The sequence below is a fragment of the Otolemur garnettii genome, unplaced genomic scaffold (assembly GCF_000181295.1).
Source record: "Otolemur garnettii isolate 467f Iridium unplaced genomic scaffold, OtoGar3 scaffold00029, whole genome shotgun sequence".
In the NCBI taxonomy this organism is placed as follows: Eukaryota; Metazoa; Chordata; class Mammalia; order Primates; family Galagidae; genus Otolemur; species Otolemur garnettii.
The window spans coordinates 17,325,601-17,341,576 of record NW_003852424.1 but is presented as its reverse complement, the minus strand read 5'-3'; the positions used below and the strand labels follow the sequence as shown (position 1 = coordinate 17,341,576).

The 15,976-nt window shown below is 49.6% G+C and overlaps 1 protein-coding gene across 6 annotated transcripts in view; it reads left to right on the top strand.

Annotated features, from left to right (window-relative positions):
* The window catches only part of DPP9 (dipeptidyl peptidase 9), a 43,472-nt gene that overhangs the window by 7,830 nt on the left and 19,666 nt on the right, over window positions 1-15,976 (top strand). For 5 of the 6 annotated variants that reach the window (XM_023512551.1, XM_023512552.1, XM_023512549.1 and 2 more), the window contains 7 exons: window positions 6,240-6,352; window positions 8,098-8,271; window positions 8,349-8,517; window positions 9,301-9,414; window positions 9,848-9,976; window positions 12,027-12,088; window positions 14,025-14,125. In XM_023512551.1, the coding sequence (XP_023368319.1) occupies window positions 6,240-6,352; window positions 8,098-8,271; window positions 8,349-8,517; window positions 9,301-9,414; window positions 9,848-9,976; window positions 12,027-12,088; window positions 14,025-14,125 (862 nt within the window). The remainder of the gene's footprint in view (window positions 1-6,239; window positions 6,353-8,097; window positions 8,272-8,348; window positions 8,518-9,300; window positions 9,415-9,847; window positions 9,977-12,026; window positions 12,089-14,024; window positions 14,126-15,976) is intronic. The other variant, XM_023512550.1, reaches the window with a different exon arrangement.

The window sequence follows — 15,976 nt, the reverse complement described above, 5'->3', positions numbered from 1 at the left end:
CTGAATGTGCAGGTGTGCTGAGCAGAGGACAGTCGTGCTCTTCTGCTTGCCAGGGCACCATGGTTCAAGGCTGATCCAAGTGGCTCTGAGCCTGAAGATTGTTTCCAGTACCAGTCATCTGGGCCCACCCCCTGAGTCACTTCTCAGTCACCCAGTCTGTGCTGGGTGGGGCTCATGACACATGTCAGGCATAATGATCTCCAGTGGGGAATCACATGTGATGCCAGGAGGAGCTGGCCACAGAGCCATGTATTAAGAAGGATCCTGAGGCTCAGTGAAAGCTGCCTTAATGGTATATGCACATCTGCCATGGGCCACCAGAGAGGCAGCCCTCCACAAGCTCACTCTCCTGGTCCAATCCCTGGATAGCTACTGCCTCCTCTGGGTGATGCCCTGTGAGCAACACTTGCAACATCATCTGATGTGGCTTACGTGGGATTGTGCTACCCACTGGACCATGGAGCCCTTAGGGCATAGATTAGGCCTCACATACTTGGCAGCCTCCTTGACAGGCAGATCAGGGCTAGGCTTCTGGGAGCTGGAAGGTAGACACTGTTAAGTGAATGGACACTCCTGCTTCACTCAGAGGTTTCATAGACCTGGAAGGAAGAGGGTGTTGTAGGAATTGGCCAAGCCCATGCTTTGGAAAGCAACATGACACATGGCTGTTGACCAAAGGCAGGGTTTCTCTACCTCAGCATGGTCAACATTTGGGGACAGAGTGTTCTCTGAGGTGAGGTGCTGAGCAGTGTCCCTGGCCTCCATCCACTTTATGCTGGGAGCAGCTGTGCCCCAGTTGTGATGATCGCAGATGTCCCAGATTTTGCCTAGTGTCCCCTGGGTAACAGAATCAACTCCAGTTGTGAACCGCTGGGGTGGGGGGGTAGCGCTGAATTATTCTAGTCCATGTGGCTTAAGACTTCTGTCCATATGGCTCACTGGTGTAGCCTCAGTCCCCAAGACAGTGCTGGCTCTGAGAGCTTAGGCTCTCAGTCAATATTCAAATGAGTGAATGAAGGAAGGAAGGAGTGTCAGCCTCTGCTAATGACAATGACTGAAATGAACACCAGATGGCTGTCCTCTTCCCACAGTTGATGCAGTCCATCTCTGTAGATAGGCTGGTGTGGAAATCAGATGGTGGTTTGGCAAACAAAGAATTGAACAAGGGTTGACAAATGACATCTGTCTTCAGAAACCAGGTTCTCTTGGTCCTAGTTCAATCCCTGTTGTCGGCTGCTTCGAGCTCCAGCAGCGGAGTCACTACAATAGGGATGAAATGGCCCACAAAGTCAAAAATATGTACTGTCTGGTCCTAGGAAAAATTGGAATGGAAATACCTCAAGTTTCATTTACCCAGGAGAGTGCTAGGCTGCTGAGACTGAAGTTATCCTAGAGCCAGGCTGTAATGGGCCATCAGCTCTCTTTTTCTCCTATAGTTCTGTGGCTTCCCAAGCTCTGGGTATCAGCACATTCTTAAGCAATCTTTTCATGTTGGGGTTGCCATCCTGGTTGGGGTACTTGTAGGAGTTTCCTGTGACCACTAGCTTAGTTGCTTAAAACAATAGAAATTTGTTCTTTCACAGTACTGGAGACCGGAAGTACAAAATCAGTTTCACAGAGCTGAAACCAAGGTGACGATTGGGCCACAGTTGCCCAGGGACTATGAAAGAACTTTCCTCTCTCTTCTAGTCTCTGGCTGCTGGCATCCCTAGGCTTGTGTCCACACCACCAGTGTCTCTTCCTCTGTGGTCACACAGCTGTCATCTCTTCTATCTATCTGAAATTTCCCTCTATGATGACATTGGACCCACTTGGATAATCCAAGCTAATCTCTCTAGCTCAGGATCCTTCCTTCATTCCAGCTACACTGTTCCATCTTACTACATGAAGTCGCATTCATATCCAGGCCCCAGAATGTGGACATCTCTCCAAGGGGGTCACTTTTCATCCACAGAGCTACTGAAAAGGACACATATCCTCCGAACTAGTCTGAGCTGCATAGCACAGCTCTTAGGGAAGATGTAGGAGCGTCTCAAGGAACCCAAGGACAGGAAGCCCACTGGACCTCTGGAGCCCTCTAGGACCCAGACATCTGCTTGGAATACACACTTCTCCATGGGGCGGGCCTACCCTCTTGGGGCTTCATATCTTAGGTTCTAGCTACCAGGAGAAATAGGAGCTTTCTCCAAATTTCCAGGGAAAGGAATCAGATTGGGCCTGCATAGATCATCCAGTTGGCTGAGGCAGGGGAATGTATCTGGGATTGGAATAGGCAGGTCCTTGAGGTACCCTTGAGGGCACCTTGAGTTACACAGGAGGTGCCTGGGGGACCACCACAGTGGGCAGGTCTGGCTCCAGGTAAGAGTGTACACCTGGCAGAGACCCCAGGATATTCCTGCAGAAGCTATGCCATCCCTTTCAGGGTGATGTTCACCCTTCAGCTGATCCAGTCTTTGTCACTTAATGCTATTAGGGCAGCACTGACTTCACTTACGTTCAGTTTCTTGGGGCAGACCTTTCTATAGCCCTTGAGTATTTATTATGTGTCTTTGTGCTAGCCTGATGCCCAGCAAACTTCCAGGCAAGGCCCAGTGTATGATCTGCCCCTCCCCCCAGGACCCCTGCGTCCTCAGCAGGCACCAGGTTTGCCATCTGGGGCGTGTGGAGCTAATCACTGGGGTCCTCTGGGAAGGCTCTTCTGGATCAGCATGATGGATCCTAGAGCAGACTGGGTGTAGACATGCTGCTCCTGCTGCCAGTGAGGGGGGCCAGGGATGGCTCTGGTCCCAGGACTCAAACTGCAGTCTCAGGGACACTCCCGACTCTGCCCTCCTGCCCTGTGTGGATCAGCCTCTCCCCACTTCTGTGGCCAGAAGAGGCCTCAGGTTCCTGGACAGCTCTGAGACTCTCTTACAGGGAAAGGCAAGAATTCCTAAGCTGAGATCCAGTGGAGACCCAGGCCTAGCTTGGGTTGCATGTCCCCACCAGCCAGCCACAGTCCATGGTGCCTGGGAGCGGTGTTTGCACAAGCCAGGGTCACTAGGAGGATGGTGGCTGATAGGTTGGCAGCAGGTGTGTGTGGGTGGTAGAGCTGGCAGGAGGGTCAGAGGAGGGATAGGGCAGCAGAGATCTGTGGTGCCGTTGGCCACCTCCACCCTTTGCCTCAAGTGCTAGTCATCACTGTCACTAGTGCCAGCAGCATCTTATCCAAAGAATGTGCTGGCTGGGGCCATTTGGTGTGATCACTTATTAATCAGCCAGGGAGGGGAGGTGGCTTCAGTGTCCTTGGCAAGGCCACGCCCTTGACTTCCTGTTTGGAAGGCTTCAGATCTTCTAGAGTGTCTGGGCACTGCCCTGAGCACAGCTTGCTCACTGAAAACAGCAGCCTGTACCCTCTCAGCCCTCCCTGTTGCCCCAGGATGCTGTTATTTTTTTTTTTTTTTTTGAGACAGAGTCTCAAGCTGTCACCCTGGGTAGAGTGTTGTGGCGTCATAGCTCACAGCAACCTCAAACTCTTGGGCTTAAGTGATTCTCTAGCTTCAGCCTCCCAAGTAGCTGAGACTACAGGCATCTGCTGCAACACCTGGCTATTTTTTTGATCGAGGTTGTCATTGTTGTTCGGCAGGCTCAGGCTGGATTTGAACCCGCCAGCTCTGGTGTATGTGGCAGGTGCCCTAGCCGCTGAGGTACAGGCACAGCCAGGATGCTGTTAATTTTTTAAAATTGAACTAGGGGCAATGTGGATCATGCCTGTAATCCTAGCTACTTGGGAAGCTGAGGAGGATTCCCTGAGGCCAGGAGTTTGGGACCAGCCTGGACAATGTAGCAAGACCCTGTCCCCCACCCCCAATTGATACATGATTCACATTCCACAATTTCACACTTCTAAAATTGTACAATTGAATGGTTTTTAGTAGTACATTCACAGAGCTGTGTAACCATCATCACTATCTAGTTCCAGAACATTACATCACCCCAAAAAGAAACCCTGTCTCCATCAACAGTTACTCCCAGCCCCTGGCAAGCACAGATCCACTCCTGTCTCTGTGGATCTGCTTGTTCTGGGTATCTCATATAAATGGAATCTCACAGCATGATTCCCATCTGTACTTGTCTTGTGATTATGGGAAGAAAAAAGGCCCTCTCCGCCCTGGGTGGCCTGCATGGGCAGGGTCATGTATGCTTCTGTCTGGAAATGAGTGAGTTGAACCTCAGTGGTTTCAAGGGTCCTTAGAGATTGAATTGTGTTTCTAGCACTCAGGCCCTTTGCCAATCCCTCAAGCCCCTGCACAGTTTTTCCTACCTACACATCAAAATTAACTTTGCACTTGTAAATCTACTCTGAAAGAAAACCTAATTATCTAGTATTTTTCTTTAAATACATTCTTCTGTTACTAACTATACTGCACAAACACTTTATCAAATGCAGAACTCTGTGTCCCTTGCCGTAACCAGAAACTGTTCTTTGGTCCCGCTGCACCATCAGCTAGAATTGCCCTGAAAGCCACAGCTGGGATGCTCCCACAAGGGAATGCACTAAACCATCTGGGATAGGGGCTGGTTGGGATTCCAAAGAAAGAAGCACTAAATGCTATGGCTATCATTTATTGGAGGAACTTATATACAGAGTGGGCCACAGTGTCCCCTCACCACAGACAACAAGTGGAACAGGTGTTCTCCTAGGTTTAGGGATCAGGGAGTGGAGTTTATAGCAGGGTTTATGGAATTTAGGTCAGGGCCAATTTCAGTGTGGTGGGCAATAACCTAAATACCTTTATCAGCACTTGGGAACATTCTAGGCCCTGGTTTGGGTTCTCTCTGCTGGGAATAGCCCACAGCTGCCTTGGTCACAGAACAGTCAAGAATAGGAAAAAAGCATGTGTGTATGTGGGGGAGAACTGGGGGACCTGTAACAATAAATATAAGTGGCATAGACATTATTCATTAAGCTCCAACCCTGGAGGTGCTGAACTTGTGGTCCTGCTGTTCTCTCACTTTCAAAAGTGAGCGAGTGTGGGGAGTTCCTGAAGAGAGTCCAGGCCCATGTGGAGTCTCCCTTCTGCAGAAACTCAGAGTCGAGGGGAAACAAAGAAGGGCTGGTGCTCCAAGCTCTCTGTGACTCATTGTTTAGCCACATCACTTTCATGGGTTGTCATAGACATCTCGTGTACTGCTGGCCAGCTCCACACTTGAAGGAGCCTTGTCCTAGTCCCCTAACCTCGTGACCTGAGAGGGGAAACTGAGGCTTCCCAGAGACAGTCATTCTACTTCCTGCCATTCCCTTTACTAGTGACAATTATACCATCATCTATTGAATCTAAGACACAACTAATTGTAAGATATATCATTTTACCTACCACTAAACACGACAACATTCTAGAGTAGGGGATATGAAAAACAAAAAATAAAAAGAATACAGTAGCACCTTCAATGGTAAGGTGCTTCCTTACCTCAGAGTCACAAGTATGTGAAAAGCCGCAGCTTGCTGATGAAATATGTGGAGAACCCTGAGTGACTCATGCACTGTGCTAAGAGATTTACATTTCTTACCTCATTTAATCCATACAAAAGCCTCCCTCTGCAGCTATTGCCACTACTGTTATTTTATAGGGAAGGTGAGGTTAGATTAGCAATTCTCAGTTAGGGGTGATCCTGCCCGCCAGGGGACTATGGGCCATATCTGGGGACATTAGTGATTGTCATGACCTGGGGGAGGGATGTTCCTGTCCTGGGGTGGGTGGAGGTCAGGGGCACTGCTCAGCACCCTGCAGCTCCCAGGATGGCCCCACCCCAGTAAGCCATCTGGCCCCAAATGTCATCAGTAGTGAGGTTGGGAAACACTGGATTAGGTACATGTTTCCCAATTCCTTTTTGTAGGTTTTGCTCTTACTCTAATCCTAGATTAATTTGATTCTTGGCCTTTGCATGCACCTTTGATAAAGCAGTACCTTCAAGGGCTAAGTGCAGCCTGCTGAGAGTTTCCTGACTGCCCTTTTTTCATTCTCTTGTGTGCTAATATTAATCATAGAGAACATTATATTCAACACAGACATCTCAAAGGTGGGATTCCCCATTGTCAGCAAACTCAGACCTGGGGTCCATGGTTTGCTGAGGAGGGGTCTGCTGCCAGCAGCCTGCAGAATGGCCCAACAACAGAGGGGAACCAGTGTTTGGCCAATAACCCTCCACCCTTCCTGGGCAAGGTCACCCATTCCAGGTTTCCCCTATCTTCCCCTCAGGAATGCCTTATGGCAGCCGAGAGAACTCCCTCCTTTACTCCGAGATTCCCAAGAAAGTCCGGAAAGAGGCTCTCTTGCTCTTGTCCTGGAAGCAGATGCTGGATCACTTCCAGGTGAGCTGTGCTTTTGGGTCCTGGACCCTCCCCTGGGGGAGGAGGTGGGCAAAGCACTTCTCAGGTGCATAGGCTGCAGGCCCTACATTGTTGGTATTACCCCACCTGCCCTGAGTTCACACAGACCTTTCTCTCCTATTTGCCCTCAAGCCACAGAGCAGCTCTTATCAAAGCTTCTTTTTTAACTGCATCATCGAAGACTTGGAATAAACTTGGCTCCAGGTCCTATCATGGAGACCAGCTAATAATCTTTCTAGGGGTTCTCTGGGTATCAGGGAAAGTGCCTTTTACATGAGTGTGGGTTATTTTTGTTTTTGTTTTTGTTTTTTGGTGTTAGAAGTGGTATGCATTGGTGTGTTGTTCTTTTCAATTATCAATGCAACAACACTAGGGTGGCTAGGAGAACGGTATGCTCTGGGTTTCTCCTTGCCAGTTCAGTAGCTCTTACTTCGGCCTATCCCTATGGATCCCCAAGCCAAGAAACTTGTACTTACGTAGCTCTCGTCACCTCTCAGTGGTAATTTTGCTTTAAAAAATGTGTCTCTTAGCCAGATGAGGTGGCTCATGCCTGTATTCCTAGGACTATGGGAGGCCAAGGGAGGTGAATCACCTCAGCTCAGGAGTTCGAGACTAGCCTGAGCAAAGTGAGACCCGGTCTCTACTAAAAATAGAGAAACTAACCAGTGTTGTGGCAGGTGCCTGTAGTCCTAGCTACTTAGGAGGCTAAGACAGAAGGATCATTGGAACCTAGAGGTTTAAGTTTGCTGTGAGCTATGAAGTCATGGCACTCAACCCAGGGGTGATTGAGTGAGATGCTGTCTATTTTTTTTTAGTTTTTTTCTTTGACATAAACAATGAGCGATAACAAGATGCTGTCTTAAGAAAAAAAAAAAAAAAGAACAAACCAGGCACAGTAGCTCATGCCTGTAATCCTAGCACTCTGGGAGGCTGAGGCAGGTGGATTGTCTGAGCTCATGAGTTCCAGATCAGCCTGAGCTACAGTGAGACCCCACCTCTAAAAATAGCTGGGAGTTGTGGCAAGCGCCTTTAGTCTCAGCTATTCAGGAGGCTGAGGCAAGAGAATTCACTTGAGCCCAGGACTCTGAGGTTGCTGTGAGGTCTGATGCCACAGCACTCTACCGGGGGTGACAAAGTGAGACTCTGTCTCAAAAAACAAAACAAAAATGTGTCTCTACTTTATGATATCCCTCTATATGGCCTCAGAATTCTACTACTGTGTGGTAGTTTGCCTACCCAAGGTCAGGTCAGGCATTTGGTTATCCCTGTGGTCCTGAACTTGAACCTATCCTCTGCAGAAAGGAAAGATCTTTGGTTTGGGGTAGGTTTAGCTCCAGAAGCAACTGTGAAAGGTGGGAGCCTGTAGGATTGGTGTTGAGGGGCAGGGGAGAGTACACCAGGGGTGTGGTGCAGGGAGCTGCCACTCCAGGGGCCTACTGGCCTTGGAAAAGTTTCATGGGAAGGGGCTCAAGAGGGGAGGAAGTTGCCAGTGAGCCCTGGAATCACACCTGTCACCACATAGGTGTGGTGTCTAGCTCTGTCTCCATGTCTAGCTGGCCGTGTTGAACACAGAACATTCTCTCTAATGAGGTCCCAAGTTGGCTTCTCCCCAGAATGCCCAGGCTGGAGGACTTCCACCTCTATGGGTAGGAGTTCCTGTCACCCCCAGAGCTCAAAGCCTTTGCTGCTGACTGCTGATACTGCTGCCTGCCCCTGTGTGTCCCCAGGCCACACCCCACCACGGGGTCTACTCGAGGGAGGAGGAGCTCCTGAGGGAGCGGAAGCGCTTGGGAGTTTTCGGCATCACCTCCTATGACTTCCACAGCGACAGCGGCCTCTTCCTCTTCCAGGCCAGCAATAGCCTCTTTCACTGCCGCGATGGGGGCAAGAACGGCTTCATGGTGCGCACCAGCCCTGGGGGGCAGATGGGGCTGGCAGCAAGCTCCTGCCTGTCTGAGCTGGGCCTCTCTGTCCTTAGGTGTCCCCCATGAAGCCACTAGAAATCAAGACCCAGTGCACTGGGCCCAGGATGGACCCCAAGATCTGTCCTGCTGACCCCGCCTTCTTCTCCTTCATCAACAACAGTGACCTATGGGTGGCCAACATAGAGACAGGCGAGGAGCGGCGGCTGACCTTCTGTCACAAAGGTGAGGCCAGTCCCATGGCCATGCCAAGACTCATGGAGACTACACCTGAGCAAAGCTGCCACTCTACCTTCTAGAAAGGCTCCTGCTCCGAACCCACTCACCTCCCGTGGCCAGGCATCTCCCTGTGCACTGACCTTACTGGGTCACCCTCCTAAGCAGGCCTTCTGGGCCCTCACAGGAACACCTGCCAAATCCCTGCCTGGTCTGTGGTTTCCTACACAAGTAGCAGCTGGGCGTGGCAGTCTGGCCTCTGCTGGATGCTTGCTGTGTATTTCCACTCTTGCCCCGCCTGCCTCACTTCCCCATCCAACCCAATCTAACTCTCACCTACCTCCCAGGTTCTCTCCCTTGCTCACTGGAAGTGACCTCATCCTTCCTGGGATGTATCATTGCTGAGTGGCATCAGATCACGGCTCCAGGTCCTCCCCAGCCACCAGTCCCAGCCTCAGTGTCCCTTTCTTTCTAAACCAGTACACTTGGCCATATCCAGCAGTGTTTTTTCATTTGGCACACCTGGTGTGGAGGGATGCTCCTGGCAAAGGCCTTGAGCTCTGGGCGTGACAGGAACTCCTACCCACAGAGGTAGAAGTCCTTCACCCTGGGCATTCTGGGGAGGCAGAGACAACTGCTCAGCACCCTGCAGTACCCAGGATACCCCCATCCCAGAGACAGAGCTGCCCAGTGTCTTTGGTATGCAGTTGGGGACCCCAGCTTTGAACTAATCATCTCTAAGTTCCCATCTATACCTTGTTGTTAAAAAGTTACTCTCCTTTCATACCCCAGGTTTATCCAGCGTCCTAGAGGACCCAAAGTCTGCAGGTGTGGCCACCTTTGTCATTCAAGAAGAGTTTGACCGCTTCACTGGGTACTGGTGGTGCCCTTCTGCCTCCTGGGAAGGTGGGTCCTTTTCCATTTTCTAAAAATGCTCATTTACTCCCTTTTCTTGCTGGAATCATAGCCTGTGTACTTTCCTGCTCTTTGTTCCTTTCACTTAAATTATCTCAATCTTTCAATACCAGTGTGTAGACAGCTGCTTAATGACTACTGACATCCCTGTTACACTGGGGGTGGGGTGAGAGGTGCAGTTCAGCCCAATGCACCCTATGTGGCCCTCTCCTGTGCCATCTTGTCCTGGGAACAGCCCTCTTGTCTGTCTCATTGTACAAGTGAAGAAACTGAGGCCCTGGCATACAGGCTGCCGAATGCCAGACCAAGGGTTCCAGATCACCCTATTGGGCTAGAGCAGGCCCCCATCACAGGAAGGGCAGATGGGGACAGGGACTCCAGGCTGCCTCCCAGCATCCTCAGTGGCTTACCTTCCCCAACCCAGGTTCAGATGGCCTCAAGACACTGCGGATCCTGTATGAGGAAGTGGATGAGTCAGAGGTAGAGATCATCCATGTACCTTCCCCTGCACTAGAGGAAAGGAAGACCGACTCGTACCGATATCCCAGGACAGGTGAGTCCCCAGGATAGAGGTGAACAGGAGTGGGCTGTTGTTCTGAGGCCTCCAGGTTGTGCTGGTGAGATGTGCTGGGCACTGTGAGGGTGCAGGGGAAGTTTCTGCTTTAGGGGGACTCCTCCTGCCCCCAGTATACCTAGGCCCCACTGTTAGATGGCTCAAAGGTTGGCAGACTATCTCTGCAAAGAGTCAGGGAACAGACATTTCAGGCTTCATGGCCGCGACAGTCTCTTCTATCTGCTGGACTCTGATACTGTAGCACAGGAGCAGCAAGCACAGGGCATTCTGTGTGGCTATGTGCTAGTGACAATTAAAGTTTGAATTACAAATAATTCAAACTTGAATTGCATATGACTTTGAAATATCACTCTTTTGAATTTTTTTTCTAACCATCTTAAAACATAAGAAGGAGGTTTAGCCATATAAAAACAGTGGGTGGGCTGGATTGGCCCCCTCGGGCTATAGTTTACTAAGTCCAGATATAGCCAGACAGGGCCACAGGGCTTGGCTTTCTAGCTGCTGTCTCATCCTTATCACCTCTCCAGGTCATTCCTCTTCTGTCCTAGTGTCTTCACTTACTTTTTTCCGTCCCTCTGTAACACCTATTTTTCTGTTACGCCAACTCAGCTCCCTCACTGAGCAAAACCAAGCCCCCATCATGATGTGGCCCTGGGAACCAGGCACAAAGTAACTGGGCAGAGGAAGCTGGTTGGAGGAAATCTTAGGGCAGGAGGCCAGGGGCCTGAGGGCAGAGAGGGGGGCAGGCCCCCTCCTCACCATGTGAGAATTCAGTTTTCCCAATTTTTCAGGAGAAGCCAGACTCACATGAAATCATTGTCTCCTGAATTACTTAAAAATACCTCCTGAAAAAAAAAAAAAAAAAAAAATACCTCCTGAGCCGAACAGAATACATGTGTAGGCCAGATGCAATGTTCAGGCCTCCTGTTTGCACTCTTGTGCTGGTGTATAATAGAATCATCATTGCTGGTGTTTCATGAGCATTTGCTTTGTGCCGTGCTAGATAGAAGCTTCCCGTGTGAGGACAAAACCTGTGGCTCAGTAGGTAGGCCGCTGGCCCCATATACCAAGGGTGGCGGGTTTGAGCCCAGCCCCGGCCAAACTTTGCAACAAAAAAATAGCTGGGCATTCTGGCGGACGCCTGTAGTCCCAGCTACTCAGGAGGCTGAAGCAAGAGAATCACCTAAGCCTAGGAGTTGGAGGTTGCTATGAGCTGTGACGCCACGGAACTCTTAACTAGGGTGATATAGTGAGATTCTGTCTCTTAAAAAACAAAAAAAAGCAGCAGCAGCTTCTGTCTGATATCTCCGCTCCCTACTGTCAGTGAACTACATCGATCTTTTTTGCCTTAATTTCACAGACGAGGAAATGGAATCTCAGAGATGTCACCCACGAGGGTGCCAAAACTGGGAGGGCCAGAGTTGAGATTTGTCCTAGGTCTAACTAAAAAAATAAGTTTTGCCCACTTTGCTATAACCCATTCCCTCTTCTGGAACTCAAACTAAGTACCACCTCTCAGAAGCCTCTTAGATCCATCCTGGCCTGTAACCATCTGTGTCCTGAGGTCTCAGGCCCAACTGTCTCATACAAGCCCTAATTATACATGGGCTGCGCATCACATTTTCACACTATGAGTAGTTTCATTGTGATACATCCAGTCTTTGCAACCGTCTCTCAAGTTGTCCCCAGGCAAGGAAGGTGTCTTCTTTGTGTCTGTGTCCCGGCAAGCCCTAACTCCCAGTGCAGTGTCTGGCCCATGTTCTTAGATAATAACTTGGGTGGCATGTTGCTATCAGGAATGTGGTCTGGGCCTGAAGTTAGAAAGTCCCCACCTAAAGGGCATAGAGCCTGTACTAGTAAAGGTGATGTGGGCATGCAGACCTTGGGATGCCTAGTGTCTTGTACCCTGTGCCTCACTGGCTGTGCCAACTCTCTGAGGACATCCCCCTGAAGCCCTGGACCAAAATACCAGGTCTCAGCACAAATAGGCAGCACCTGCCAGGCACTAACTTTACTTCTATTTTTATAGGCAGCAAGAATCCCAAGATTGCCTTGAAACTGGCTGAATTTCAGACTGACAGTGAGGGCAAGGTAAGAGGGCCTGGTGTATCCCAGAGAAACTTCCAGCTATAGCAAGAAGGAGCCAGGTAGGGAGTTGGGTGGAATCAGCAGGCTATCCTCCTCCCTCCTGGTAGGTGCTCTGAATACAAAAAGACACTCCCAGGCACCGCTATAGGCACAGACCTACCTCCCTATGTACCTGGCTGTGGGCTGTTCCTGCAGCTCTCTGAGCTTCCAGAACAGAGAACTTCATGGGGCAGATGTCTAAGACCCTGACCTCAGATGAGGGCATTCTCTCACCCCAGCATTTTGGGCAGGTCCTCATGAGTCACTTCACTGGACCCATCAGCTGTTGTGAGATGGGAGGAATTCTAGATCCTTCTGTCTATGCCCTCATCAGCATCTCATCATTCAAGGAGCTGCTGCACAGGGCCTCACAGCCCCAGGCAGTAAAAGTGTCATCACTCCACATCAAAGCAGTCACTAGTGAATAACCTCTGGGATCATGTCTCTCTAACCACCTGCTGCTAGCCTGGCATATCCTTCCTGCCTGTCAGATCCCTGACAGGGTCCCAACAAGGAGTCCTATGCCAATTAGGCCTCTCAGGAAATTGCAAATCCCACAAAAACATGGAAGTTGTTGTGCTGTTAAGCAGCTTCACATTAGAGAACTGCTCAGGGACAGAACTGTGGGCCAAAGAGACTAGGATGGAGAAGAGCAATTGACCATGGAGTTACCAGGCGTCCTGAGAATCCCCCTATGTCAGTGGATAAAAGAGCTTAGACAGGCTGGGGAGGCCCTCACCTGCTTTTGCAAAAATGACATCTTGTGTGTTGGAGAGACATGTGAGATAAAATACACCTATTTTCATCATTTGGAGGCTACGTTTTATTTTTGGCATGATTAGGTCCTCAGCAAATCTCTTTTACACTCTTGACCAGAACGTTGTGGCAAATTTTAGGCAGATCTGCCCTAAGTGGCCTTGTTAGTGTCTGCATAAAACCCCCTGCCAGGCTCTTTTGACGATCTCTTTACCCTCTGGGATGTGCAGGGGCCTGTGTTGGTGGGTTACACCAATTGAACAAGGCTGTATGGGGATGGGGATGTTAGAGCTGGGTGTTAGAGCTGGACACCTTGCCTCATTTCAATCCCTAGTAGGTACCGTGTCACCTGTTTAAATCTGAGGAAGCTGTGACATCCAGGGAATGGGCTTGCCTAAGGTCACTTGGCTGTAGGGGATAGCCCAGGCCAGAGCTTTTGGTGTCCAGAGCAGCTAGGGTGCCACAGTTGGCTTGCTTGGCCTGGCTGCCCTAGGGGGATGACCAGCAAGGTCTCCCTAGGCTGCCATGACAAAGTACCACAAAACTCAGCAGTTTTATCATCTCACAGTTCTAGTGGCTAAATATCCAAAATCAAGGGGTCAACAGTGTGGTTTCTTCTAAGGCAGGCATCCTCAAACTATGGCCCGCAGACCACATGCGGCCTGCCGAGGATGTTTATCCAGCCTGCCCAGTGTTTTTGCCGCCGCTGCCTGTCCTGCTTGGCAGCCTATTTGTCCCAGGACCCACAGTCTGGCTCTCCAACAGTCTGAGGGACAGTGAACTGGCCCCCTGTTTAAAAAGTGTGAGGACCCCTGTTCTAAGGCCTTCCCTTGGCTTGTAGAGGGCCGTCTATTCCCCTGTCTCTTCATATACAGTCCCCTATGCCTGTCTATATCTACCTGTCCACCTCTTAATAAGGACATCTGTCATATAGCCTACCCTCTGGACCAGTACAGCCTTATCTTAACTAATTTCATCTTCTGTGACCCCCATTTCCAAAGAAGGTCACATTCTGAAATCCTAGGGGGTTAGGACTACAACATTTGTATCCAGGGAGGGATAGGATTCAGCCTACTGCAGCAGCCATCTCCTGTGGGTAACATGTGGGCATGCCAGGAAGTGACACCCATCTGTCTCCCTTTAGATCGTCTCGGCTCAAGAGAAGGAATTGGTACAACCCTTCAGCTCCCTGTTCCCGAAGGTGGAATATATCGCCAGGGCCGGGTGGACCCGGGACGGCAAGTAGTGAGTGTCTGTATTTGATATGACTCAAGGAACCCACACTTAGAGTCTGGGGACTCTGGGTAGGCCGCCAGAGCAGCCTTCCTTGCCATTCTGTCTGCTCAGGTGTTTTCTTATGGAGCCATAGGAAAGCCAGGGCAGTTCTGAAAATGGCTCTGTTCCCTGCCTCCCCTTGTTTGCAGAGATTCAAACTAACCTCAGCCAGGCAGGGGACACCAAACTAAATTTCTAAGTCCCAGAGTCAATGTCACCTGGACATTTTGATACAATTTCCCTAACTGGAGACCTACAGTGGAGATTTCAGATAGCCCCAGGACACAGGTCAGAAGAAACACTGAGTCACAAGGCAGAGACGCTCCCTCTTACTTGTTTTCCAACAGTCAAGGAGAAACATCTTTTTAACACCTCTCTAAACCAAGGGTCCCTAAACCACAGCTGCCAAATTCAGCCCACTGCCTGAATTCAGCCTATTTTTGTGCAACCCTTGAGTGAAGAAGGACTTTTGTACTTTTAAATACTGGTGGCCAGAGAGGGTAGAAATCCAAAGAATTATGGAATGTGAAAATGATATGAGATTCACATTATGATGCCCATAAAAGATTCGTTGGCACACGGCCACCATCATTCGTTTGCAGATTGTCAGTGGTAGCTTTCTCACTGCAACAGCACAGTTGAGTAGCAGTGAAAAAAGTCGTGTGGCCCACAAAGCCAAGAATATTTGCTTTCTGGTCCTGTTTTACAAAATAAAAAATGTGCATCCCTCTCTCCTAAACACTTAACAAGCCTTCTTTACAACAGACTGCAGGCTCGGTGCTTTTGGCAGACCACGATCTCTAGTTAGGATTTAAAACCCCTGTGATGTTCCTCTTTCATTTGGTTTCTGTCACTTTTTTTTATGTCCAACTGCTGCTTTTCTGTTTATAGTACTAATGTTTCTCCATTTAAAATAAATTTGAATTAGGCTGGGCATGGTGGCTCATGCCTGAAATCTTAGCAAGCAGTTAGGGAAGAATCATATGAGTCCTGGACTTCAAGACCAGCCTGGGCAACATAGCAAGATCCCATCTCTAAAAAGTTTATTTTATTTTATCCTTTTTTTCTTTTTTTTTTTTTCTAAGATAGAGCCTTTCTTGTCACCTGGGCTACAGTGCTGGGAATACAGATGCATGCCACCATGCCTGGCTAATTTTTCTGATGTTTGTTTGTCTCACTCTATTGCCCTTGGCTAGAGTGCTATGGCATCAGCCTAGCTCATAGCATCCTCAAACTGCTGGGTTTAAGTGATCCTGCCTTAGCCTCCCAAGTAGTTGGGACTACAGGCATCTGCCACAAGGCCCAGCTAATTTTTTCTATTTATAGTAGAACATGGGCTCAGGCTAGTCTCAAATTTCTGAGCTCAAGTGATCCTTCCACCTCAGCCTCCCAGAGTGCTAGGATTACAAGTGTGAGCCACTACATCCAACCAAACAAAAAAAAATTTTTTTTTAATTAGCTGGGGGTAGTAGAACACGCCTGTAGTCCCAGCTACTGGGAAGGCTGAAGTGGAAGGGTCACTTGAATTCACAAGTGTGAGGCCGGAGTGAGTTGTGATGATACCACTGCACCCCAGCCTGGGTGACAGGGAGACCCTTTCTCTAATAAATTAATCAATTCAATTAAATTAAAAGATTGTCGGCTCGGCGCCTGTGGCTCAAGTGGCTAAGGCGGCGGGTTCGAATCCCCAGCCCGGGCCCGCCAAACAACAATGACAGCTGCAACCAAAAAAAAAAATGGCCAGGCGTTGTGGCAGGCGCCTGTAGTCCCAGCTACTTGGGAGGCTGAGGCAGGAGACTCGCTTGAGCCCAGGAGTTGGAG